The sequence below is a fragment of the Oxyura jamaicensis genome, chromosome 2 (genome assembly GCF_011077185.1).
Source record: "Oxyura jamaicensis isolate SHBP4307 breed ruddy duck chromosome 2, BPBGC_Ojam_1.0, whole genome shotgun sequence".
Lineage (NCBI taxonomy): Eukaryota > Metazoa > Chordata > Aves > Anseriformes > Anatidae > Oxyura > Oxyura jamaicensis.
Window position 1 is genome coordinate 89,378,274 of NC_048894.1, and position 24,897 is coordinate 89,403,170.

The window sequence follows — 24,897 nt, forward strand, 5'->3', positions numbered from 1 at the left end:
AAGTCTAAGTTCAACGGATTGAGCATTGTTTGCTTATCCCTTGTTAACATTATTTGCTTCCTTAAGTCCTTGTTCTTTGCTAGATCGACCAAGAAAAGTCCCTAGTTCTCCACACTTAGCTGCAGCACTGTAAAAGGAGCTAGATGAATTATTGGTACTGGAATACCAGTATTGCTGCTGGAATTGGGACTGGAATACCGGTACCAATTGGGGCAATTGTGCTACTTTGATAAATTGGCTATCTCCACTGCTGAAACAAGTCTGCAGTTTGGACTGGCAGGTCTTACAGCTCTTTGGCTGTATTTTTATTTTGGTCTCCTTACCTCCCAAAGAGCCCTTATCATTATAGAAAGCTACAGCAAAAACATGTCATTCCTCAGATGAATAAACATAAGTTGTGCTGAAAATCTACTGATTTGTTTTAATGAGGCATTGATCAACAGGGCAAAGACTTCAACTTATCTGATGCCTTTATGTTGTTTTGCTTTTCTTTTTCATTTTAAAATGCATTCATTATGTTAAAAACTAAGAAGCAATACCATTGGGAAGGAAAGCTGCCACATGTAAACAAGCATGTAAAATCCAAGAATTAAAGGGAAAATATAAATGTTTTGAGCCATGCTGGCAGCAGAAACTGAAAATACTGAGATCGTTTTTCATCAATATTTTGGACTTTTCAGATCAAAAGAGAAAAAGACCATATGTTATGCAGTTCATAACCGTGTATTCAATGAGTGTTCCCTGGGAAGTTGTCTTCACTTTGGGTGACATTTTTAGGAATGCACTAGTATGTTGCAATGGTTTCCATGTTTCATAAAAGTCAAAAGAATCCAAATGAAAAACAGTAAATGGTGAGAACAGCAAGGGACAGGAGTTCCTGTTGTGCCACACAGTGGTATCTAATCCATCCCATCTACTCTGAGAAACCAGCCTTTTCGCCTTCTCCAGGCTTCCTTCCAAAAAGCACAGTGTGCCACTCCACTTAGTGCAGATCATCAAGTTGTGCTGTCAGAAACCTTCCTCCAGCTGTAATAGGTCCTCAAGTTTTTTGTTTATACCTACAGGTGTATTGGAACATGCATAGATGTGGAGGCTAAATGAGACTTTAGTATCTAGACTGACCTGCTGTAAATCACAGGCCACAAAATTTTGCTCCATAAAAAAACTTCACTTTGTCATCAAACAAGCCTGGGTGAAGTCAAAATGAAGCTTGTCCCTGGTGGTGTCCTTGCTACTGATGCATCCCCATGCCCAGCTCTTACATGCATCTCAGCCCCTCCAGCCCTCCAACTGGCTATTGCTTTTTATCTCCCTTTGCAGAAAATTTTGACCATGATCCCAACCGAGGAGGAGAAGCAAAAGATCCAGGAGGCACAGCTGGCAAACCCTGATGTCCCCCTGGGCAGTGCTGAGCAGTTCCTTCTCACCCTCTCCTCCATTAGCGAACTCTCCGCCAGGCTCCAGCTCTGGGCTTTCAAGATGGACTATGAGATAGTGGAAAAGGTGAGGCAAACATGGGGAGGCTGAGGTAGACACTCTTCCAAGTCTTTGCTTAATCTTCCTCTGTCCTTGTTATTATATGAGTGTGTATTTTGTGGAAACAGTTAATAAGTCACTTTTATTTCAGTGGCTGACCAGGAAACAGCTGAAATGATCTTCATAATCTATTTCTTCTATAAAAGAAAATTAGAGATTATGTCTTCCTTCCTTTAATTAGGCAGTAATGACATTGGAACAAAGAAGAGGGCTAATTCCTTACCACAGCTGCTGCAGATGTTATTCAGGAAATCTATAACTTCAGAGCAGTAAGAATTTTTCCTTGGATAAAAGTTGAATGAGGACTACAGGATTCACTCATACATCGTAAAATGAGAATATTGATCTTACATCCATTTGAACTAAGAAAAACACTATCCATTAAAGTTATTTCTGTTTATAGCTCTCTTACAAAATTATAAGCAAAAGATAGGATCATCCTTCAGGGATGTTCTTTTCAGTTTGGTCACAGTTGACTGCCACCACCTTTTTCATAAACAGCGTTTATTCAGAGAATGCTATAGTCAGGTTGTATCATGTATGACAAATCACATACAAAATTTTCAAAATGACAGCATGCGATTTTGGTGAATAGATGAAACAGAATCAAACCGTGAAGGCAATTTCAGCTACCTACTGACTTTCAAAATCTCTTTCAGGAATTTCAGTACGGGAACTCTCTTCTGCTGCACTTCTGGTGCATACCCTGTGTGTTGCTCTGGGTTCTTCAGGCAGCACTCTCCTATGTATATTATTTTTATATTTATATCTGTGTGCTTATGTATATATAATATATATATAATACTGTATGATGGATTCTGAGAAGTGGGACATGCTTCTCTAAAAATGTCTTATGCTTATCTAGCCACAGATATTTAAAAAGCTATAACAACAATGGTTTGATTTCCAGATGGTATTGTCAAGATTATTCAGCCTCTGCTTCATTTTTTTTAGATTTTAGGAAATGCTATCAAGTTAATATTCATTTTTCTTAAATGTGACTTTAATCTTAGATATTTACACTTCTGCCTCTTAAAACATAAAATATATGTATCTGGTCTGAATATTTGTTGCTGTTTTTTCTCCTCTGGTGTAGCTGTTTATCCTGCTTTGAAGTTACCACAAGGCTAAATTGTTCTCTTCATGTGATCTGAGTTAGCAGTAGCTGTTAATCTATGTCTATGCTTATTTCTAGTTTGCTCTCTGAAACATTTGAAACACTGCTAAAAGCTAAGGAAATTCTCTTTCTCTGCACTTTATAGGCAGTTACAGCACACTTGCAGCTTTCACTGTAAGCTGTGACACTTGATCAAATCAATGCATTATTTTGGATTGAAGTATATGCAGGTGAAATTGAAAAAGGAAAACCCTTTCCAAACTGTCTGTTTGATGATATGTATAACGTTCTGAAATGTTAACATGTATCTAACATTTATGCCTACTACAAGTTCGTCACTGGAACAATAATTTTTCTCACCTTTCTTTTGGTAATGTATTTTAACTACATATACAGATGAGGTGTAGCTTCAGCTTTAAATCTTCATTTTCAGTATTTTGATTGCTCTGTTCATAAACAATGACATTGTGTTACTGCTAACTCTTTGCACTGAACTATTTATAATGCAGATGCTGTCAAATTTCGTTATCTCGAAGGGAGTTTAAAAGTCTTAGAAAGAGGAATAGAATGTTCTATTGTCCTAAATCTGATTTATTTATTTTTTTATTAAGGTCATTGTGGACAAATATATCCTTATTGCTAACAACTTTAAAGGATCATAAATGAAGATAAGCAGGTGTAAAAATGAGAAAAGTTTGACTAGTAAAGAAAAGGACTTTAGTTCCTCTTCTGAACGAAAGATTAGTCGAGGCTCCCTGGAGATGGTGTGCTAGACAAATAACTTCAAAAAGATTGTGCCTTTGAGTGATAATTAAACTGTCTGAAAAATTTTAAAATGCAGCAGAACTTCTTAAGTTGTACAGTAGAGTCTTGATACTTTCTGGTCATTTAAAATTACATGATAATTTATGCACTCCAGTCTCATTTAAATACAAATATGGTAAATTACATTTTGGTCATCTCAAAATTCCCATCCTAACCAAAGCTTTTACCCTTCCCAATAAAGGATGCTTGTGAACTTGTATAGGTGCAGTAAGCTAAACTTGTTAATAACATAAGCATTTACCTGGCTTTGTCAGATGTCTCACCACCAGAAATTCTGGACCAGCCCTCAGATTTCATTCAAGAATAATTTCTAGGTCAAAAACAAAAACATGGTAAATAAAGTTATGTGACAGCTAAGGATATGAGGCAACTGTATTATGTATTTGCCTTTTCCAGGTAAAAGGTGAGTTTTAAAAGGAGCAACAATGGGAATTTCCCTTGTTAATATGGTATGTAGAACACTTTTTTTGTAGGATTTTTTGTTTGTTTTTGTTTGTTTTTATGCTACCATAAACTCAAAAGCAGAGAGTAATGATAAATGTGCACTATATGGAAGAAAGCTTAAGCATGGATAGCTTGAATGTAAATAATTAAATAAAAGGCTACAGTATGGCCTGCCTGGAAGCCTTTTATGCTACCTTTTTATCTATCCTCAGAATATTTTAAGTCATCCTTCTAGGAAAGATTTTTAAACAGTTTGCAAATTGATGCAGGTATAATAGTTCAAAAATCTGTGTTTACAGCAGATGTATAGCAATGTGATTCATCTCCATAATGTAACAAAACAACAACAACAACAAAAATACTCAGTCCTGACTTGTAAACCAATTCAAAGAATTCTGTGCAGCAGTTTATTGATTTTAGTTTAACTCAATAAAATCTTGGATGATTTAGCAGTTCTCCTCTGATATATAAATTACTTTAGTCACTGTGCCATTTCTTAATCTATTTCAAATTTGCCATACTGTTTTCTTAAGTTGAGAGCTGAGTTGTTCTGCAGTGACTAGAACACTATGTTTCCTTTATCTTTGTGTTCTTATTTTTTGGTAAAATAGCAGTATAGTTTTTGAATGACCCATTGCATTTCCCCAAGACAATGAAGTTCATAGTTATTTTGCCTCTTGGACTGAAATAACAGCTTAATTTTGGCTTCTTAGCTCATAAAAAGTGTAATAATTTGGGAAAAGAATGCTGCTCGGGGATGCTTTGGATGACAATTGGAGATAGGAACAATGTGAACTGTTACTGTGCATATAAAATAAATAACCCTGGGCCTCACACTAAGACAGAAACAAGCTCACTCAACTCAATTACCCTCACTGTCTTCCTTTGAACTCTCCGATGTAGTTCACTTCCTGAGGTAATGGCAGAGAATTTGTTTTCAAGTCATCAGTTTACATACCTATACTCAGAAAATGTGTGTGGATGGAAGATGCATTAAGTTAAAAGATCAAAATGGGACCACTTTTAAAGCTTTATATTTGCAGTATTTTATGTTTTTGTTGTTGGCTTTTTTTTTTGGTTAGGTTCAGGGTTTTGTTTTCCCATTTTTAAAGTCACACAAGCACAAAATGATATGTAAAACTCGGAGGTGACCATTGTTTGAAGAAAGCTTCAGGGTCAGGCTGTGAATGTCAACTCAGCCAGAGTTCTAACTTTTTTTTTTTTTTTTTTTTTTTTTTTTTACTTGGGACCAGGGGTGTTCATGTCCCTAATTCAGGTGCAACAGCCTTGTCAGTGATACTATATCTCCTATTTGGAATAATAAAATAATCCCAAGGACCATTAAGGCAAATGCATACATGAACAAGCAACATTAGGAAAGTATTTTATGTATTTTTTTGCTGTCCTTGCATGTGATTTATCAGCTGGAACATGGAAGAAAGCCAGCACACATGGCTAGTTTACACTTTGCAAGATGCCAGTTCAGGAACGTTTTGCAGTAATTAATCTAAACCTTAGAAATAAAAACTGGAAGCAGCTATCGGCAACTACAGCCTTCACTTTCTTGTTTCTCTTCTCGTGGCAGGAAGTTGCAGAACCACTTCTAGATTTGAAAGAAGGAATGGACCAACTGGAGCACAATAAAACTTTGGGATTTATCCTTTCGACTCTGCTAGCCATCGGGAACTTTCTGAATGGAACCAATGTAAGCCCAGTGTTCCAGCAATTCCCCTGAGCTTTTTACTTTAAAAAGCAAAAGTGAAAACCATTATGACAGTTAAAACCCAGTATTTATTTCTGACCAGAAATATAATCTACAAAACAGAACCTGCTTTTTCTTTTATTTGTGTTACATGAATGCTCTTTGCCCTTTTCTGCATAACCTGAAGGAAATTTAGAGCTAGGCGTTCTCTTTGTGTAACTCCCTTGAGTTTAGTGTTGGTGCTCCCCATTCAAAATGGAGAACTTTGTCATGAGTCATTTCACTGTAGAAGGAGTGATTTTAGGCCTAATTTTCAGCAATAAGGGAATAAAAATAAAAGCAGTAAGTTTCGTTTTCTGCAAGATTCTTCATCTTTCCCTTCTGCCTCTACTTGGTAATCGTTTTAGTCTACTAATCTGCATGGGAGGGGATGGATTTTGTTTTTATTTTCTTCCTGTTTTCTCTCTTACAGGCCAAAGCTTTTGAGTTGAGCTACCTCGAGAAGGTTCCAGAAGTCAAGGACACAGTGCATAAGCAGTCCCTCCTGCACCATGTTTGCACTATGGTGGTGGAAAAGTTCCCAGACAGCACTGATCTTTATTCAGAGATCGGGGCCATCACTAGGTCAGCCAAGGTATGTCTAGTGGGTAAATATGTAGATTTATAAGCTCCTCTCTGAAGTCAAATCTTTAAGATTTAATTTTATTCTTTGATTTGTTCCTCCCTGGTTACAGAGCTTGTTATGAATGTGGATTTGTTGCATTATTCCTCATGAAATTTCAAAGATGCCAGAACACTGTGTTTTGAGCTTTATATCTGTCTGCCAGATGGTTTCTTCACCATGTTATGACAGCCACTTTAATGTTACTTATACATATAATTCATGTTATACAACTATTAGGAACTATTTTATGGTTACTTTATTTTACCAATATCTTCAATTTTTTTTACTTGCTCTGTGGTTTGGAGGAATCTCTTCTTTAAGGCAGATGCATCTCTTTACATATTTCAAAGGCAATAAACAGAATACTCTTTGGGGGTAATAAAATTGTCTCCAGAGTAAAAGTGTCCTTGGAATACCTTGTGTAATTATTTTACTGTGCTCCTTATGACAGCAAGTTTGATGAGGAGGAGTTAAGAAGGATAAAAACAAATAAAGGAAACTTGCAGCAGCCACTCTTTTTAAAAAAAGTGGTAATCCATTGACTAATGCATAAGTCTAGTCAATGGCCTAATTTGGCATGCAGAGTATTTATTGGTAATACTTATGATAGAAATACTGTAACATCATTTTTGGTGCTCTCAGTGTGTGAAATTTCATGGATGACTCTTAAAAACAATGTATTACTCATTAATGGAATAAACTTGACAGAACATCATCAGGAGATAACCAACATGAACATTCTGGTTTATAATTCCCATCTAGTCCAGTGTCTTGGTTTGGACAGTGGCTGATATCAGCTGCTTGAGAGGAGAGCACAAGAAGCTTTGAAGGAGGAGGAAGATCTCCCCTAGAAAATCTTTTTTTCATGAGTCATAATACTCATTATATGCATCAAATGGAGGAATGATTACTTTTCCAAAAAACACGTTGTTTTGATACTTTGAGGGGAAAAAAATGCGTAATCTTTTTTTTTCTTTTTTTTTCTTTTTTTTTTTTTTACTTCAAAAATACAATCTTGTTTTGGCTCCTAGAAAAGTTCTTGTGACAATGAGTTTCATAATCTAATTTTGTCTGCTGTTGCATTTTCCAGTTTCAGGATTTGCTCTCTTGAATATATTGAACAGTAGAAACTTGTTTTATCTCTCTATTTCATAAAATCCTAGAATTACTTAGGTTGGAAAGGACCTCTGAAGGTCATCTGGTCCATCACTCTGTTCACTGAATTGCCAAATTAAGCCAGGCTGCTCAGGTCCTTGCCTCTGTTTCAAATAATCCTTCTACGTCTTTTTTAGACACACATTTCCATACTTTTTTTCTCCATCTTCTCTTCTGGCATATGTTAAATAATAGTAAACACAGCATTCTAACCTCTTTGTATAAATATTACATGCTTACTGTGTTTGCCCATTCTGTTTATGCTGTTTTTTGTTAGACATCCTAAGATTCTGTGTTTTTTGACTGTTGCTGTCCTTCTGACACCAGTCATCTTTGGACTACTCACAGGGACATCCAGGCAATCTTCTGAGTTGATCTGGCAATTTAGAACCCAGCCAGACACGGAGTTACTCCAAGTTACTTCCTGCAAAGTGCACTTCATTGCAATCTAAAGTAATGACCATGATCTGCTGAAGCAGACTGACTGCTTATCTCTTAAATCCCTAATAGCCCTCTGAAGACAGGGCTAATCTGAGTTAATTTCTTGCCATCTGTAGATTTTACCCTCCCAGCATGCTTCCTTGTTTCCAAATAGTTTTTAAATATGTAGTAGAAACCACAAGCCACCTGCTGTTAACCCTGTCACCAGATGACAATCAATATGTATAACCTCTTTTATTTTGCTTTCAGCCTCACACTTCATAAGTTGCCTCCCATGAGGCTTCTTGTAAAGATTTTGAAAGTCTAATTTTTGTTCCTTGCTCTCATCTGTTCGCTATTTTATAAACATATTCAGAATCTAGTGATTTCTTTGATGTTTTATTTTCCTATTTTTATTTATTCTTTCAGCCAGGTAATAGGTATAGTAATAAAGCTTGAAGCTCTACGGTCCTCTGAATCATCCTTGCTGCTTTTGTCAAAGATAGGTGAAAGTTTTGCTATCCTCTGATTCTCCAAGTTATTAAGTATAGTGAAAGCACACTCATTTTAGCCTGTGTCTCAACTGCTTTATTTTAATTGCTTTTAGGATCCTTGTTTTCTGGTTGTTTACTGCTTTTTAAGCTAACATCCTCCTCCAACACATTTGTCTCTTCATTTGAATACTTGCTATTTGTTCATGTCTACTAACAAAATACAGAAAATAAAAACAAATGCCAGAATAGTTTTCTCCCTGACGCTCTCAGTGGTGAAGTTGGAGAAAAAGAAGTCATCTTGCTTCCCTTCCCTAACTCTTGTCTTCCTCAGTTTCTCTCATCCCCAGTGACCCAGGACCTCTGACATATTTTTCTTTTTTTAGATACCATAAAGATAGTTTGTGGGTTTTGTTTTCTGTCCTTAGGTATTTGCTCTTTGGATTCTGTCTCTGCTCTGCTGTTTTTCCTCTTGTACAGCCTGTGTTTATGCTCTGTTTTATTGCCTTCATTAAGGCTGGTTTCTCATGTTCTGATTTTTTTATTTTTTTGTTTGTTTTGTTGAGTGGTTCTTCATATCTGAACACTTAGGCATATTAGTTTCTCCTTTCTTGCTTCCTCTTTTTGTTAGAAGTTATTTCACTTTTTTTACACAAATTAATCACAAAAATGAAAATTGCCACAAAAGAGAGCGGTCATTTCCTAAACTCCACGCCACTATATACTGTGTACTCTCAAGTGAATCTTCTATTTCTATTTTTCAGACCTTAGAGAAAGGAAGAAGCTTAACCCAATGCTGTCACTTTTAAAAAATGTTTAGGTCTAAGGGCATGCAAAATGGAGCAAAGTCTTTCAGTCTGTGGTTTGCTGCTCTAGTGGCCCTGCCCAAAGCGGATGAAATTCTGAAAAGGCCAGACAAAATCACATTAAGAGAAATTATAGCCTTAACCTTCTGCGTGACGCCCAAGGTCTCCCTTCTTGGGATGTTCCTACATGTGTTATACCACTGATGGATTACTGTAACAAGCTCTATTCCCACTTGATCTTAGCTGCCACAAATCAAGGAGTTAGGATATGGAAGCCATCCAAGCTGCCCTCTTCAAGGGAATGTTCACAGAGTAGGCGAAATCTTGGTTTAGAAAGGCTGACAGGAAAGGAGAACTAATATTTCACTGTGGATTAGGCTGTATTTTGAGCTCCATTTTGTCTACAAACATCTTTCAGAAGCCATAAAGGCTAAACAATTTCCATGCTCTAGATAAACAGAGATGCCCCTTCTCCTGATATGCACATCATCTGAGAATTTCCTGAGCCTTAGTTCCAAAAAATAAAAAGAGAAAGAAAAAGAAAAAAAAGAAAAAAAAAAAAAAGATAGGCCGGCAGGAAAAAAAAAAAAAAAAAAAAAAGTGGTATAGTTATTGCGACACTTGTGGCTTTTTGTTGAAGGACTGAAGTCATAAAATGGCAAAAATTGGAGACCCATGAAAAAATAACCAAAAAAAAAATAGAATTATACAAAAAAAGTATTCATAGTTTTATAAAAGCATCTAGGGTCATGCAGGACTACTGTTTGTTTAGGATCCCATGTTTATAAGCACTTGCATATTTGTTGTTTTTACATATTTTAATTTGATTTTTTTTCCAATGTATTGAACCAGAATTGATGTACCTACCACAGAAGCAGACCCCACATTTCTGCAGTTGAACTCAGGGTTGTTTCTAGCAATTTACTCACCAGTATGGCAGGGGAGGTTGCATCAGCACTAGTATCTAGCACTAGCACTAATTTTCCCCATGCATGCAGAAGCTGGCCAGCTATATAGGAATTGTCCTCCTTCCCCCAATTTTAATTTACTTTTAATTAAAATACCAAATTTCTGGCTGTTTTTGTATCTCCTGCAGCAAGGTGCATGGTTTGTTACAGATACCAGGCAAGGGAGAAGAAGGCAGCTTTAAGAGCAAGCAGCAGGAAATGTTAACAGCACAGGGCAAGGGACAAGGCTTGCTGGTAGGAAGGAATTTAGGAGTAGACTAAGAGGTGCACAGGGGAGGAGGAGGTCTGCAGCTGCCCTGTGGACTCAACAGGGAGAAAGGAGGTGATTGCAGCAAAAGTGTTGTCCTGGTGTCTGCTTGATACACTGGGAAGCTGAGGAAGGGAAAAAGAAAAGAAAAAAATAATAATAATAAAAAAGTAGGGTAGCTCATACCTGCCTCCTGCTCTGCTTCAGCGGGGCTTTTCTTGCCTTACTTGACAGAAAATATTTCTCTGCAATTATCACTCAAGTCTGCCTTCCATACATTTCTTCAAACAAATGCCAAAAGTCATATTGTTTTCCATGGAAGGAAGCTTGCTTGGGGGCGAGTGTGCAAGGTTTCTTAGGTTGGGTCATTCCTTACAGTGCCAGCTGCTCCAGCTCCGGGCACGGGTTAGCAGAGCAAGGGGGGAGGCAGAGGAGGGGGAGGCAGACGGGGGTGAGGGGGAAGGAGCTGCAGTGGCAAATGAGGCTTACAGTTTTGGTCTGAGAAAGAGCAAATTCAGTTTTTGCAGGTGCCTGACCGCATTGTGGTGTTTCAGCAGTATTTCAGGTGAAATGACTCAAGTAGTGCTGTAGAAGTGACCTACATCGCTGCTTACTGGTGTTACTCCCCTTCATCCCAAACAGTGTGGACTTTCATAAAGCATTTGCAAGTAGATCCCATATTGGTGTGTTTATTGCCAATTGTTTGAGGATCTAAAATGTAGTGGAAAGGTTTGTATTGTATAGATTTATCTGATCGTACCTCAATAAGCACATATGTTTTTTAATTTTTAATCAGGGGACTGATTCAGGTTTAATCATTTCCAAAATTATTCTGTCAGAATGCCAACTCTTACCCTAGAATCAGAAATGTGTGGACAGAAACTTCTTCATACTTTGTTTTTGAGACCTGGCATCTACTTCACTTACAATGTGACCAACAGCGTGCAAGTTGCACTGATGTTGGTCTTGGGATAATTCTTGTGACGTTCAGTGAAGCAAGCCAGTGTGGAAATACTGGAGTAGACAGAGTTTTGAATGTACGCCACAGAAGGTCGCTGCACTCAGATGACAGTGTATTTGCAAGGAGCAATTCTCAGAATTTCCTTTGGCACTGAACCAGCTCAGGAAAAGAGGAAGATTTCATGTTCCCTGCCAGAACTCATCCCTGTAATAATGTGAGAATGAACAGTCTGACCCTAAATTATAAACAGCTCAAGCTTGTCTGTGGTCCACTGTAGAAACTATCTTGAACTTTGAAGAAAGAAAGATTTTGTCTATGATTATGTGCATCTTTCTAGTACCCATGATAAAACAGTTGCCATTTTATTGTGAATTTAAGGCAACATTTGTCATTGGGAAGGTATCGGTGTTCTATTTAAAGCACTTTGTGGACAGAATAAAAATGAAGAGAATCAGGTCTTGCTTAGAAAATGTCTGGATTCGTTCACCACTAAAAGAAATAAGCTGTAGCAATAAATGATAAATGTAGTAGCAAACAATAGAAAACGTATACGAAGTTACTGAGGCTGCATAACAAGTTATGCACTGGCCTTCAAAATACAACTTAGGATAATTTACAGTGATTTTGAAAATAAGTGCTTTTCAAGCAAAAACCTCAGCTTTACCAGTTTCCCTTCACTTATTTCTTTTGTGTTCTTTTGTTTATTTGTTTGTTGTTTGTTTGTTTTACTTTGATCCAGGTGTAAAGTTTTTGACCCTTTACAAGGGCTGAATATAAGTAGAGGAATATTGTTATCAGGTGTAGCATCATTGATTTTAGTCCAGTTTTGCACTCTCTGTAGCAGCAAGCTTAGGCCAGAGAATAGAGGAGATTTAGCTGGAAAAGGAAACGTGCAGAGCACATTCTAGATGAAGAAATTCTGAAGGAAAACAACCTGTTCTCTCACAACCTGTTCTCTCACAATTGTAAATGGAGAGGAGCCCATCAGGAGAAAGGAGGAACATATCAAAATATATTCTCTAAGCATTTCAAAAGTTGTTTTTTCTAAATTTATAAATGAAAATAAACATTATCTGGTGTCTGAAAGGAGAGTCATTTTTATTTTGCATAACAGCCTAAGACCGCTCTTTCTTTCTCCTGAGATAAAAAAGAGATTTATTTTTGAAGTTTTAGCAGAAGATAACAGTAAGTAAGACCAGCAAGCTTCATCTCTTTTGCATATGTGTGCAGTGAGTTGTGGAGGAAGAAGGTGTTTCCACCTTCCTCAGAATCCTGGGGGCTGGGCACAACATCCGTATGCTGCTGTACAAGGAGAAAGCTGTAAAGGCCATTTCAGATTACTGCCTCCTTTTATTCAGCGGAGCATACTTACAAAATAATACCACAGCAGTTCTTGTCTGACCACCTCCTGTTGTGAGGTGGTCAGACAAGAGCCGCAACATGATGCAAAGCTCACCTAAATTCCTTCTTAGTCACAGCTGCAGGCAAGATTTAGTGCATCTTTCCCTTCAAGAAAAAATGAACAGAAAATGAATCAAACTACAAAGTACATGTCCCTGTGATCATTTATTGCTATTATAAGGTATTTGTATTTGTAATCCTTTCATTGTTAGAAGACACCCCAAACAGAACAACAATAATAGCTAAAATGACAAGAAAAAGAAAATTACAATGATATTGCTGAACACTGTGATTGCTTTTAAAAAGTTGTGTACAATTACTGATCTAGGTTTGGACCACTGTGCTAATTTTTCACCGTCTGTTAATGTGAGGCTAAAGTATTGCTTTGCAAAAGTATTTGTATTTTACTTGTATTTTCCATTGATACAAGTACCTGCTGTTTTATGATAGAAATGTGCATAAAATAGAGAGGCTTGTTGGTCACATACTGATCGGATTGATGCTGCTCAGAATAAAATAAAAGTTTATTCATTGTCCATGCCACATTTGGATTCACAGTGAAAAGAGTAAAATGGCATTTGAAATGTCATGCAGGTAGTTCTCTAAAGCTGCTTTTCTTGTGTGTGCTTTAGATATACCATCTGTGGAGAGCAGCAATGTGTTTATCATCAACAATGAAAATACTGACCTGGAAGGGACTTTTTTTATTTTTATTTTTAAAAGCATATGCGTTGATATGCTAAAGAAAACAAAAACCCCACAGCTGCTCTACCTCCAGGGCTTTTTTGAATAGCAGAATGGATCAAAGGATGTTTTTATTTCCTCATGAAGAGGAAAAAGTCACCACTTTATAAATCATGGCAAGACCAAATACAATCAATACCAGGAGGTTTTTAATCATAATGCACTTCTCATGGCTATATTAAGCGTAGGTCTCAACAGTGGGTACTGCATACAGCTGAAAACTTCATTCTGTGTGATGTATAACCAAGTGATGTTGGAACCAATATCAGGAATTTTGGACTTAAAATAGAAAGAAGAAAAATTATGTTGAGACTTACTTACATTAGATATTGATCTCAGCTGAAAAGATTTTAATCCAAACCTCTCCAGAACTGGAATAGTTGGTATCCAAGGCTCATTTATTTTGCAGCCATTAATAGCTTTTAGCACAGATAGGAAAATTCACCTCCATTCAAGCACAGTCACTCATGCTGGAATGAACTAAAACCTGTCTCTGTCACTGATTTTTATTTAGCATTAAGGAATTAACTGGAGTACCGGATCATAACATCACAAACTCCTGTGTTTGGAATCCGACGGCTAAATCTGTGTTTTATTGCTTGAATTCATTTGAACTGTGAAGTGGTATTATAAACTATTTTTTTCCTTTCTTAGAGTTTTAGAACATGCTGGGTAATTTTACTTTTCTCCTTTTTTGTGTTCATATACTTAAGTGCTGTGGAAAGGTAGTTAAAGCATTTTGTCCAGTTGCTAGTAACATGTCCTAAATACCTTCTCTAGACTACTACGATTTGAAAACCTTTTTTGGTTGATGAGTAAAGGAGAACCTCTCTTTCACCTTCTGTGGAATGTGTTGGCTTCTGTCCTGATGAACATTACTGTAGGATGCAATAATTTATTTTAACTGTGTTGATGGATTTTCAAAACCATCATATAATCTTGTTAAAAAATCCATAATGTATATCAAGGGATGAAAGTTAGTACTGAAATCATTAAATAACACATCCTTTGTATAGAGATTTAAAAAATCTTGGGCCATGAATTTTGTGATTAGAAGTAGATCATCTATTAACAAGTCAGTGCACAGCTAGGGAATATATCCAAGTGCTTCCTAAATTGGCAAAGTGTTGGCTGGGTACTACAGTGAGCAGCAAGCGTGGTATAAAAAGCTATGAGTAGTAGAGAAAAGGATTAAGGAAAAGTGAGAGAAAGTTTTTGTTGCCTCAACAGAAATAATTGGGTCATGCAATTGCTTGGTGTAGCTATGAAGATTTTAGCAAGGGAAAAAACACATCACAGTGTTTTATTGTCTTTTCTTCAGGTCATAGGCCTCTAAGACAAAATAAACAGAGAGAAATAGACAAAGTAAAACAGAAAGAGACATTTCTTAATTATTTAGCAGTAATTAATAATGTGAATTAATATTGTTCTGCCACCACAGTGACCCTGTCTTATGCATGAGTTGCGCTGTTCAGATATCCAAATATACTGTCCTAGTGTTTTTGATTAAAGTTGTATGTTTTCTATTATTTTCTCTTTTTAAGGTTGACTTTGAACAACTCCAGGAAAACCTGTGTCAGATGGAAAGAAGGTGCAAAGCATCCTGGGATCACCTTAAGGCTATAGCAAAGCATGAGATGAAGCCGACTCTAAAGCAAAAGATGTCTGAGTTCCTGAAGGACTGTGCAGAAAGAATCATAATCCTGAAGATTGTTCATAGAAGAATAATTAACAGGTACAGAATTATACTGGTGACAACACTCTCTTGATGATATGGACTTTGCTAAAATTATAAATTATGACATAATAAATATGATTTTTTTAAGTGTGTATAGGTACATATTCCAGCAATTACATCTACCAGGATGTATATGGTGCATATGTTCTCATTCACACTTGTACAGTAAATATCCTTACTCAAGGAAGTTTCCGTATTTCCAATAAAAAGAAGGAATAATCCAGGCAATTATTTGTTCTCATGTTGCAATAATTGGGCCTTTGAACTCCTAACCCCTTAAAGCTAGCATCTCTGTGACTAAGTTGCTATATTTTATGTCCTTCACTGAATACTTTTTCTAGGGATTGGCTTGCTGTCTGGTTAACGAGAATATGCCGTGGCAAAATATTGAAGTTGTAACGATAAATTTATCATACATGGAAGCTGAAAGGAGTCTTGTACAACTGGTTTTGTAAGCAGCACCACTCCTGTCTGCAAGATTTATGCCTAAACAGTAGGAGACAGATTTAAGATTCCTTTCTTTAGGACTTGCCCTTGGATTTAGTTTCATCCAATGAAATTAGCCCTAATTGCAGTGTTCTGAAATGTACTTACTCATGATAATTCTGCAAAAGGCTAAACTTTTTTTTTTTTTTTCCACATGCACAGATTTAGCCATATGAGTTTAAGTCATCGGATTAATTTAGCTGTTTCTTCAGTTTATTAACGAAATGTTGAGAGATTTTCCAACTTCTGAAGACTTTCCAAATTACTTTGGTCAAAATTAGGATCTGCATGCCAAATGATCCCAAATTTGTGGATATACAACTGAGAAGTTAATTCAGTTCTTCTTCTGTTTTCATAATGATCTCTTTTTCATGCTATAATTAAGCAGAAATCCCAGTTGCAGGAGAAGGGAAGTGAATTCACCAATTTACTGTTGTGTTTATTGGATGCATTGTATGAGTAAGAAAAATACTAACTTTTTCCTATTAAGTGCTGCAGAACTTCTGTAGACTTTTCTGAAAATGTATCTGTTTAAATGCATCTTTCTAGGTTTGGGAAAACTTTTATCATTGAGGATATGGATGCTGTTAAAAGGGATTCATATGCATTTTTAAACAGTGTGCTATTGATGATCATGCAAAATAGAAGCAGTAGTAAAAGTTGCAAATAGTGCGGAAGCTCTGAATGCCACAGAAGTAGTAAAACTGTGAATTGAGAGTATCCCAAAATAAATTACTTGGAAGATAATATGATTTTATGGTCATTTTTGTGAACGAGAAATTATTTTCTTCTTGTGTTTGCTAGCCTGTAAATCTGCATTCTTCTTGTCTAGACTTTCTCCAGCATCCTAGCAGCCTCTTTGAAGTTGCTTAATACAAATAAATAGGATTGAAACTTAATAAATATTTTTTTTCTATAACTGAAATGAAATTGGTCGTTCACATTCCGTATTAATCATATAAAGTATTTATGATTAGAGTTCCATAAGCATCTTATCTCCTGCATCAGCCTGGGAAAATGGACTGGGATGAAGTTATCGTAGACTAGACTTTCATGTTTTTAATTATAAACCATGGCAATGTTACGCAAAAAAAAAATGTGAAAATTTTGTAGCACAAAAGAAAACATGGGAGTTAATAAAGTAGTAAATGGATGCAGTGAAATGCTTTGTTTTGTTTTATTTTGTTTTCCTATAAATGATTAATAAAGATTTTTCCCCTTTGCATTCATTAACTCATTGTTTTCCAGGTTTCACTCATTCTTGTTATTTATGGGCCATCCTCCCTATGCAATACGCGAAGTCAACATCAATAAGTTCTGCAAAATTATTAGTGAATTTGCTCTGGAATACCGCACCACCAGGGAACGAGTCCTGCAGCAAAAACAGAAACGAGCTAACCACAGGGAAAGAAACAAGACCAGAGGGAAAATGATCACAGATGTAAGTCACAAAATATATGTCCCACAGCACCAATTTTTAAACAGTCTTTCACTGGATGTCTTATATGAACTGTCGTTAATCTTTATTCTTATTATTAGGGAATTCTTGTACTGTAAATAGTGGCCTCTGTTCTTCTAAAAGACAGAACTTGCAAGTCCTTGAGTATGGATATATTTTTCTTCATGCTAATTTATACAATGAGAACAAACCAAGATTATTCATCCAGAAAGAGCATCTCCGTGTTGCACAGACAATGCAGAGAATCTCTGGTAGTCACTGGAATCACTGTGTACGTAATTAGACGAGAATATAAAAAGAAAAAAAATACTGGAAAATTAGGATGCTAGTTGAGGACATCAGAACATCACAAATGATGAACCGTTGTAACCATTTAAGTGGTTACAAGTGAATTTAAAAAGATGTGTTTTTTTCTCTATCTTTGAATATTTTAATATACACTCTTTAATCTTAGTATTTTACACATTATTATGTGTGTAGATATCTATGTATGCACACTCGTGGGTATTTTCTTCTTACCTTTAAAGCACAAAGCAGCCTATTTAATGGGAACAGAATACTTTGGGGTTCTGAAAGAGCTGACACATTAATGTTCACAGTAGGTGTTACCCTTCAAAGTTTGCTGATAGTATTCCTGCATACCAATAAATTAAAATAGGATTAATTTTCTCAGCATAGTAAGCTTTAAAATCCCCTTGACTTTTTAATCTTTTTTTTTTTTTAAGTTGATGTAGTTTGACTCAATCCAAATAAAGTTTTAAGAAGTGCCAGTACTTAATAAAAGTTTCCATCTGTCTCAAAATCCAAATCTGGAGTCTCGATTAGATGAGAGTAGATCATTGCATATGAAGCCATCCCTACCTTTAGCATGAAGAGTCCTAGGCTGATTTCAGTTTTATGAGTCCTGCAACTTAAGCTGAAAAATTGGTATGTATTGAGATTGATATAAACTGAGATTGTTATTAATTCGTTGACTCAAAGTCATTTGTAGATCTTTCCTGGCAATACCCTCTTTAAATCTGGATATGTGCCCCATTTACAGTGAATGTTAAACCTGTGTTATTATCTCAAAACATTTTCCTCTTGGTCTAGCTTCAGGTAAAGGAAGGGGCTGTGATTTTAATCAAAGCATATAATATAGTCAGACAAATTTTCAAAACTACCACTGGAGAACTGACATTATTTTATTCAATTGCTTCCCAGTTTTTCTACAATACTCTAAAGGACCTAAAAGATAGCGTTAACCATAGAGGCTGGCAAATTAACTTTCTTGTTACCTGAGGTAGCTTGAATACTATTTACTAGTTCAAACATTACAAAGATGTGAAGGAGTTCCTCTTTTCCTAGTATATGGCATAATGTTGCTGTCTTACTTATGTGGGAGAATTGGCTGTGGCATGACTGAGAAGCTTCTCTAAGTCCTATCCCTGCAGGAAATGTGATAGAAAAAGGAAATGTGACCCTTGGAACCTGGATTCAGGAAGCAGAGAGAAGGGACCCTTTAAAACAAGAAAAAAAGGATGAGTGAGGGTTGATAGGTAGATCAGTGATAAGCAAGGCCAGGACTATGGTTGTTTGCTGAAAATGTAAGAAAAGAGGTAGTTGGGCCTCTCCCAGAAACAAATACTATTGGGAGATGTCATTTGTTCAGCTCAGGATAGTGTTGAGATTTGACAAGAATGAAATGCCATCTGACAGCTGGTATTCTACCTAAATCTTCCAGGTCCACAGAAAGGGAGCATTTTTTGCCTACTGCTATTTAATAATTATATAATGGTCTTTAAAAAAATCCATTTGGAGTGGAAAAAAAAAGCATTCTTTGAAAGTCCCCTTATAAAGATGTTCTTGAAGAGAGTTCTGCCTGTGGCCATATGGTTATTTCAGGACTTAACTACAACTCTTTATCTATAGCCCAGTAGTTATGGCTACATTTACATTTTGTTTGATTGCAGTACCTGGTAAAACAGAAATAAAGTTGCATCACACTGTTTGTCACAGCTTCCTTTGACTTTGCAGTAACATCTCCCTCAAAGTGCCCTTCCAAGTCAGCAGGATGGAAGATACTTGTGTGTGAAGAAAGACGAAAAAGAGGAGTTTCATTGTAGCATTGTGTTGGCTGTGCTTTGTGCCTGCTTCTGATTTTCTTACTGTTTTATATTTGAATGCATTGGAAAGGGAAAGTATATCAGTAGCGCACTGACAGTATGTTGAACTAGGTAGAATTGTAACACTGATGGAAGAAATTTTAAAACGTGACATTGGAAAGAAACTCGTTGTAGAAAGTAGTGCTAATAAGAATAGTCATGCAGAATTTTAATTTCTGCCTTGGGTGACCTAGAAGGATATTTATTTATTTGATTATTTGATATTTACTTCACTATCCTTTTGCAAGTTTCCTCGGGATCCCCTTTTCATCACCTTATAGTAGGTTGTTTTCAGGCAGAAGAAGAGGGATTTTAGCAAAAACAGGAAAGGAGTGAGCCAGAACCATCCCAGTCCTCGACAGGAAGGCACATCTCGCGTATGCCTCGGCCCCCTGCAGACTTGGAAGGCAGAGGGGTGTTGGCTCTTTGCATGGAGAGAGTCTGCTGGCTCCTCGCATGGAGAACTTTCATCAGCTTCAGCAACTCCTCGCAGGGAATAGGGCTGAGAAACAGGCACGATGAGGAATATTTCCATCTATATTTTAGCCTTTTACCACAGATCTTTATGTTTATGTGTTCTTTAATAGCTGAAATGGACTGGGCACTGTCAGTTTAAATCTCAGTGAAAGTTGTCTGCAGGAGAGAGACAGAGCAGAGGGGAAAAAGAGAAGAACAGTAAGTTGCCACAGTTTCACAGGGAAGATTGCCTAGTCTGTGTAACTTTATATCTGGCTTTAGCCAGTGATAGCAGTCACTTATTTCAGGCACGCTAAAAATAACAAGCAGGCAAAAGAGGGAAGAAATGCAATTATAGATACGAGTCTGAGCTTTTTAATGATTTTTAATAATAGTAGGTAGTATAAGCATCTGTCTCCCAGATTTATGAAGCTCTGCTTTTTATGATACTTAAGAGTTTCAATTCCAAGATTACTATGTAACAGAAATAATATTTTTAAATGGCAAATCCACCACATACGAATGCTAGCCTAAGGGAAAAATGGGAGGGAGAGAGAGAAGCTCTGCAAATTGTCCTGCAGCATCCAGTATTGGATAACAGAAGAAATGAGCAGCCTTTTTTTCTTAAAATTAGCATCTCGTGCTGACAGGAGGTATTTCGTATAGGAATATTGTTCCAGTGCTTTTTGGTAATATTACATCTGTTAAAGTTTTCCTAATTTATTAATATTTCTCAGTGTGTTTTCAATGATGAAATGAAGAAGGAAAGGCAGAACATACGCAGCTTGGTGAGAGCAGATTCCCTCCCTGAAACAGAAGTTTGATTAATTTATTTTTCTACTTTGGGTCCTGTTCTCTGTATGTACTGATTTACTGGGGGCAGATGGCTCTCCAGACATGGAAGCATGAAAGGGACCTTGAACCACTCCTCCTGAGTAGCTTTGGGTGTCAAACCACAGCGGTTCTGGGTGTGAGTCCCTTCCACCCAGAGCAGGGGGAAGGGAAATGGTAATGCCCTGAAAGCTAGAGAAGAGCAGGGCAAACAGAGAGGAGTACATTGCCCTTAATGTAAATCCTATGCAAATCACTTTTAGGTAGACCAAATGGGCAGGAAGGCCAAGAACTGAGACTTTCACTGTAAAAAAGAAAACATAACACACTTTGGTTTGGAGTGTAGTCTGAAATGTATGTATTTTGTTCTTGTACCTTTCCCTGAGTGCCTTTTGCATATTTTTAAGCTTAAATTGCTCTCCTCCTGCCTTTTATTTATTAGATAGAACATGTTTGTATTCTAACCCACGTTATTCTAACATGGGTTAGAATACAAACATGCTCTTGCTTCCCATTCTTCTCCTTTCTGTTTCTTATTCATGCCAAAAAGTAAACAGTGGCTGCCTTCAGAGGAATTGCTTTAAGGTGTGACTCCCCACCCCCCGGGGGGGGGGGGGGGGGGGGGGGGGGAGCAAAAGCAAATGGATCTTTTCATAATGCAAAGGGAAATACCTGCTGAGGTCCCTCTGCAAAATATCTGCTTGTCTTACTGTCAGTGCCACTGTGTCCAAAGCAAAATAGACATCTCACCCTCACCCTTTGAATAAAACATATCCTTAAAAAGTAATGTTAATGGGCTGCACAGCACTCTCACAACTAATCTTCTTATGGAGATTGTGCTGAAACTAAACTGAGGGCCAAAGTAAATCAGGCTTTCATTTTTAATGATGAATGTTTCTGGAACAGAATGTATCAATCCCAGACAGAAATCACAGTTGAGATGGAGATAAGGTCGAAAATATATATTAGAAACACAGGGCAAGGGAATAGAATTGATGGAATGCTGCTTAACAAAAATAAAAAATAAAAAGATGCATCAGATTTCTAGGGTATGTTTACACTTTATAAACAGTCTAAATGAAAATTATGGAAATAAGGAGCCCAGATACTTGAGAAACTGTTTCACTCTGGGAACCATCTATGTGGGGTTTTGTACATGGTGAATTCCCCAGGCACTTGGGAACACGGCTCTAAATATTTTGCTACTTCCCTGTAAACTCCCAAATTCACAAACACTCCATATCCAGTAATATTTTGATATGCCCATTACATTTTATGTAATGTAACTGTCAAGATAATTTTACATGCCTGCTGTCACAGAAGGTAAAAGCCCTAAATGACAAAGGTTACTTGCATTTCTGTAATTTCCAGCTACTGAAAAACTGCTCGCATGTATTCAGAGACTGTTCAGCACTTGATTTTAGTCCTCTGTTAAACTGAAACTTGAAGATTAAAAAAATATATATTAAAAGAAGGAATTAAAGCAAGCACGTAAGTGCAGAGAAAATGAATTGCCAAGAGGTTGACCTCTGCTCTGGGAGAAAGAGCAAGCAGGACCTCCCTGTTCTGAGCAGAGCTGGAAAAAGGAAAGAGTCCTTTCTAGTGCTCTCAACTTCCACAAGGTGAAAAGTGGGCAAGCAACAGCATGACTCAAGGGAGAGAAATGGGATGGTTTAGGGATGATCTCAGTTCATAATTTCTCTAAGAAAAATCAAGAAATTCTATTTCAAATCCTGTCCTACTGACAGTAACAGTCTGTTCTGTGTACAATAGGATAGTGGCTCATTAATTAAAAGACATTAGCCAGCTGATTGTCTAAGGAATGAATTCCTTATATGTTTTGTGTTTTTATGGCCTCCTGTAACTGTATAAACAGTACCATGGTTACCTCTTATTTTGTTGTGGTTTGGCCATGCTGTCCTTCCTAAATCTTGCTGTTTGTCCTTCTCTGCCCTGTCCTCTGTTTCCGGTGGCAGACTGATGAAGAAGAGGATGCCGAGGTATGGTTCTTTGAAAGAGCATGTTATTCCCATGTCCCCTGTGTGCTGTGACTTCTAATTTCTAACTCAGATAGTATGGACTGCTCAACTCCATCTGCTCAACTGGAACTATGAACCATGACATTGTTCTCATAGCTTTTTGGCCCTGTTGTTAAGAGTGTGTTTTTGCTGTCAGCTTTGACCATATGCATACCTGGTCTCTTGAATAGGGATATCTTGATCTAAGGCCTTAATAATTTTAAATTTCATCATTTATTTTCTTTAATGTCTGTTTGCTAAACTGCAAAGTAGCTCCACTACCCAAAATATCAGTGATCTGAATGTTATGGGGATCATCAGTTTCATTGGGCTAAGGATTTCAATGATAATTTCATAGTCATTATTAATCCGTGTCCAACTATAACTATTTTATAAAGTGTTCAAAAGTATATAAGGATATAGGGATGCAAAGCAAATTGTAATGGTTATCTTTGCTGTATTAAAAGTGAACAGATACTTCAGTCACCAAAGAGGTAAGCCGTGGACATTCATAATAAATTTAAAAATAATAAATCATACATTTATCATAAATTGTTCCTGAAGATAATACTGAAAATTAATAAAGGAATGAATAAAAATTTAAGAACTATCAACATTTGCTCAAGAGGCTGGGGCTTGGGCATTAATCCACATCGATGTCTGAAAATTAAGGAAGTGAAATTAAGCTTCCTGGCTATGTAGCTTCTCCCTACTGATGGTTTATGCTGTATAGCTTAGGCTACAGAAAGAAAATTACAGAAATTATATTTTTTTATACCAAAGTTTAACTAATGTGTGAATACTAACAGTTATGTGAATACTTTACCCTGTGTTCTTTTGTAAGGTGGTACTCATTACATTTACAACCCATTGTATATAAGTATTCTTAGTGCAAAAACTGCATGTACTTTCATGGAAGTATCTCTCTAATGGTGTTTTTTGTGTGTTTTTTTTAATTTTAATTTCACATGTGATATTCTAGCACTTGCACACTTTCCACATCAAAATATTGCAAGCTAATATTTTAAAAACAAAACAAACTTCTCGGTATCAAAAATAAATATCACACTGGTATATTTAGCTTAGTGCCTTGTAGGGATTAGTGTTTTGCTACTCAGCTGGCTGTCCTACCCTGAAAAGTCATCATGTTAGAATAAAATCCTCCTATCACTGATTTTTTGATGGAATATTTTCAGTTTGCAGTCTAACAACACAGGAGGACTCGATTAAAGCTCTGAAAGTAGGGCTGAGCCTTTTCTTCCAATTTACTGTTCTCTGAAAGAAAGGCTCTGCAGGTTTGCGTTGCTGTAGCTGACTGGCTTGATACCGTCACGTTAATAAGTAATGTTGTTTAGTATGCAGAGGAGGAACAGAATGCAGCACACCTCCCTTTATCTTTGCTGCATCTGTGGGAATAAGAAAGATTAAAAGGAAAAAAAAAATAATAACAACTTCAGTTTCTGATAACTGATCTGACTGAAAACACCGAGGGGTATTATTATCTGTTGACGTCTCTTTGCTGGTGAGAGCCTGTCCTTTCTGCAGCAGGGGCAGGATTTCAGATGTGCTGTAGTGCTTCTGTAGATGAGAGCAATGGAGAGAACACCAGCACTGCAGGCCGGAGGAGAAGAACAGCCCCCGGCTCCTGCTTCCAGCACACTGATGCTAACCCCTGTCCTTAGAAAGCCTCCATTTCTCCCGTCATCTACCTGGCTGCCTTTCTAGAGGGCTATTTTCAGCGACCGACGGAGCTGTGGCTCCTGGGTGCTGCGTGCGTGCGGTTAACTCGGCCGCTGTTGTTAGCGTTGTTGTGGTGACAGCGAAGTCACGGGTGGGCTGGAGAAGCAGAGGGCAGATTCCAAAATCTCTCTAAGGTTTTGTTTGTTCTTCTAACTGCTGACTGCAATTTTTGTGTTTTGGCCATGAAATAATTTGGCTGGGTGTTTTGGGACTGGGGATTTTTTCAGCGTTACTGGCGATGTATTTTAAGTTTACTGTACATTTCTGCGTTTTAGAGCAGCGTGAGAGTTCTCTGTGCAGCAATTCAGAGAGGCAGGAGGGAGATGTCTTGTCCCCAGACCACCCTGCCAGTCCTGCCTTGTCACAGGAAGGTGATGCTACAGGAAAAAAAAAAATTAATATAAAAAAAAAAAAAATTACTTGTGTCAGGTCTTGTGCTGTCCCCCTCAATGTCACATCTGACACCAAGCCTGGGTCAAAGGTTTCAAAGCCAGCTTTTGCTTTGTACCTTGCACTCTCAGAGAGGGGACCAAAATTACAAAGC

At 37.1% G+C, this 24,897-nt stretch overlaps 1 protein-coding gene across 4 annotated transcripts in view; it reads left to right on the top strand.

Annotated features, from left to right (window-relative positions):
- The window catches only part of FHOD3 (formin homology 2 domain containing 3), a 410,832-nt gene that overhangs the window by 362,978 nt on the left and 22,957 nt on the right, over nt 1-24,897 (top strand). For 2 of the 4 annotated variants that reach the window (XM_035317954.1, XM_035317955.1), the window contains 6 exons: nt 1,321-1,503; nt 5,508-5,627; nt 6,097-6,258; nt 15,026-15,216; nt 16,954-17,146; nt 22,572-22,595. In XM_035317954.1, the coding sequence (XP_035173845.1) occupies nt 1,321-1,503; nt 5,508-5,627; nt 6,097-6,258; nt 15,026-15,216; nt 16,954-17,146; nt 22,572-22,595 (873 nt within the window). The remainder of the gene's footprint in view (nt 1-1,320; nt 1,504-5,507; nt 5,628-6,096; nt 6,259-15,025; nt 15,217-16,953; nt 17,147-22,571; nt 22,596-24,897) is intronic. The other 2 variants (XM_035317956.1, XM_035317957.1) reach the window with 1 other exon arrangement.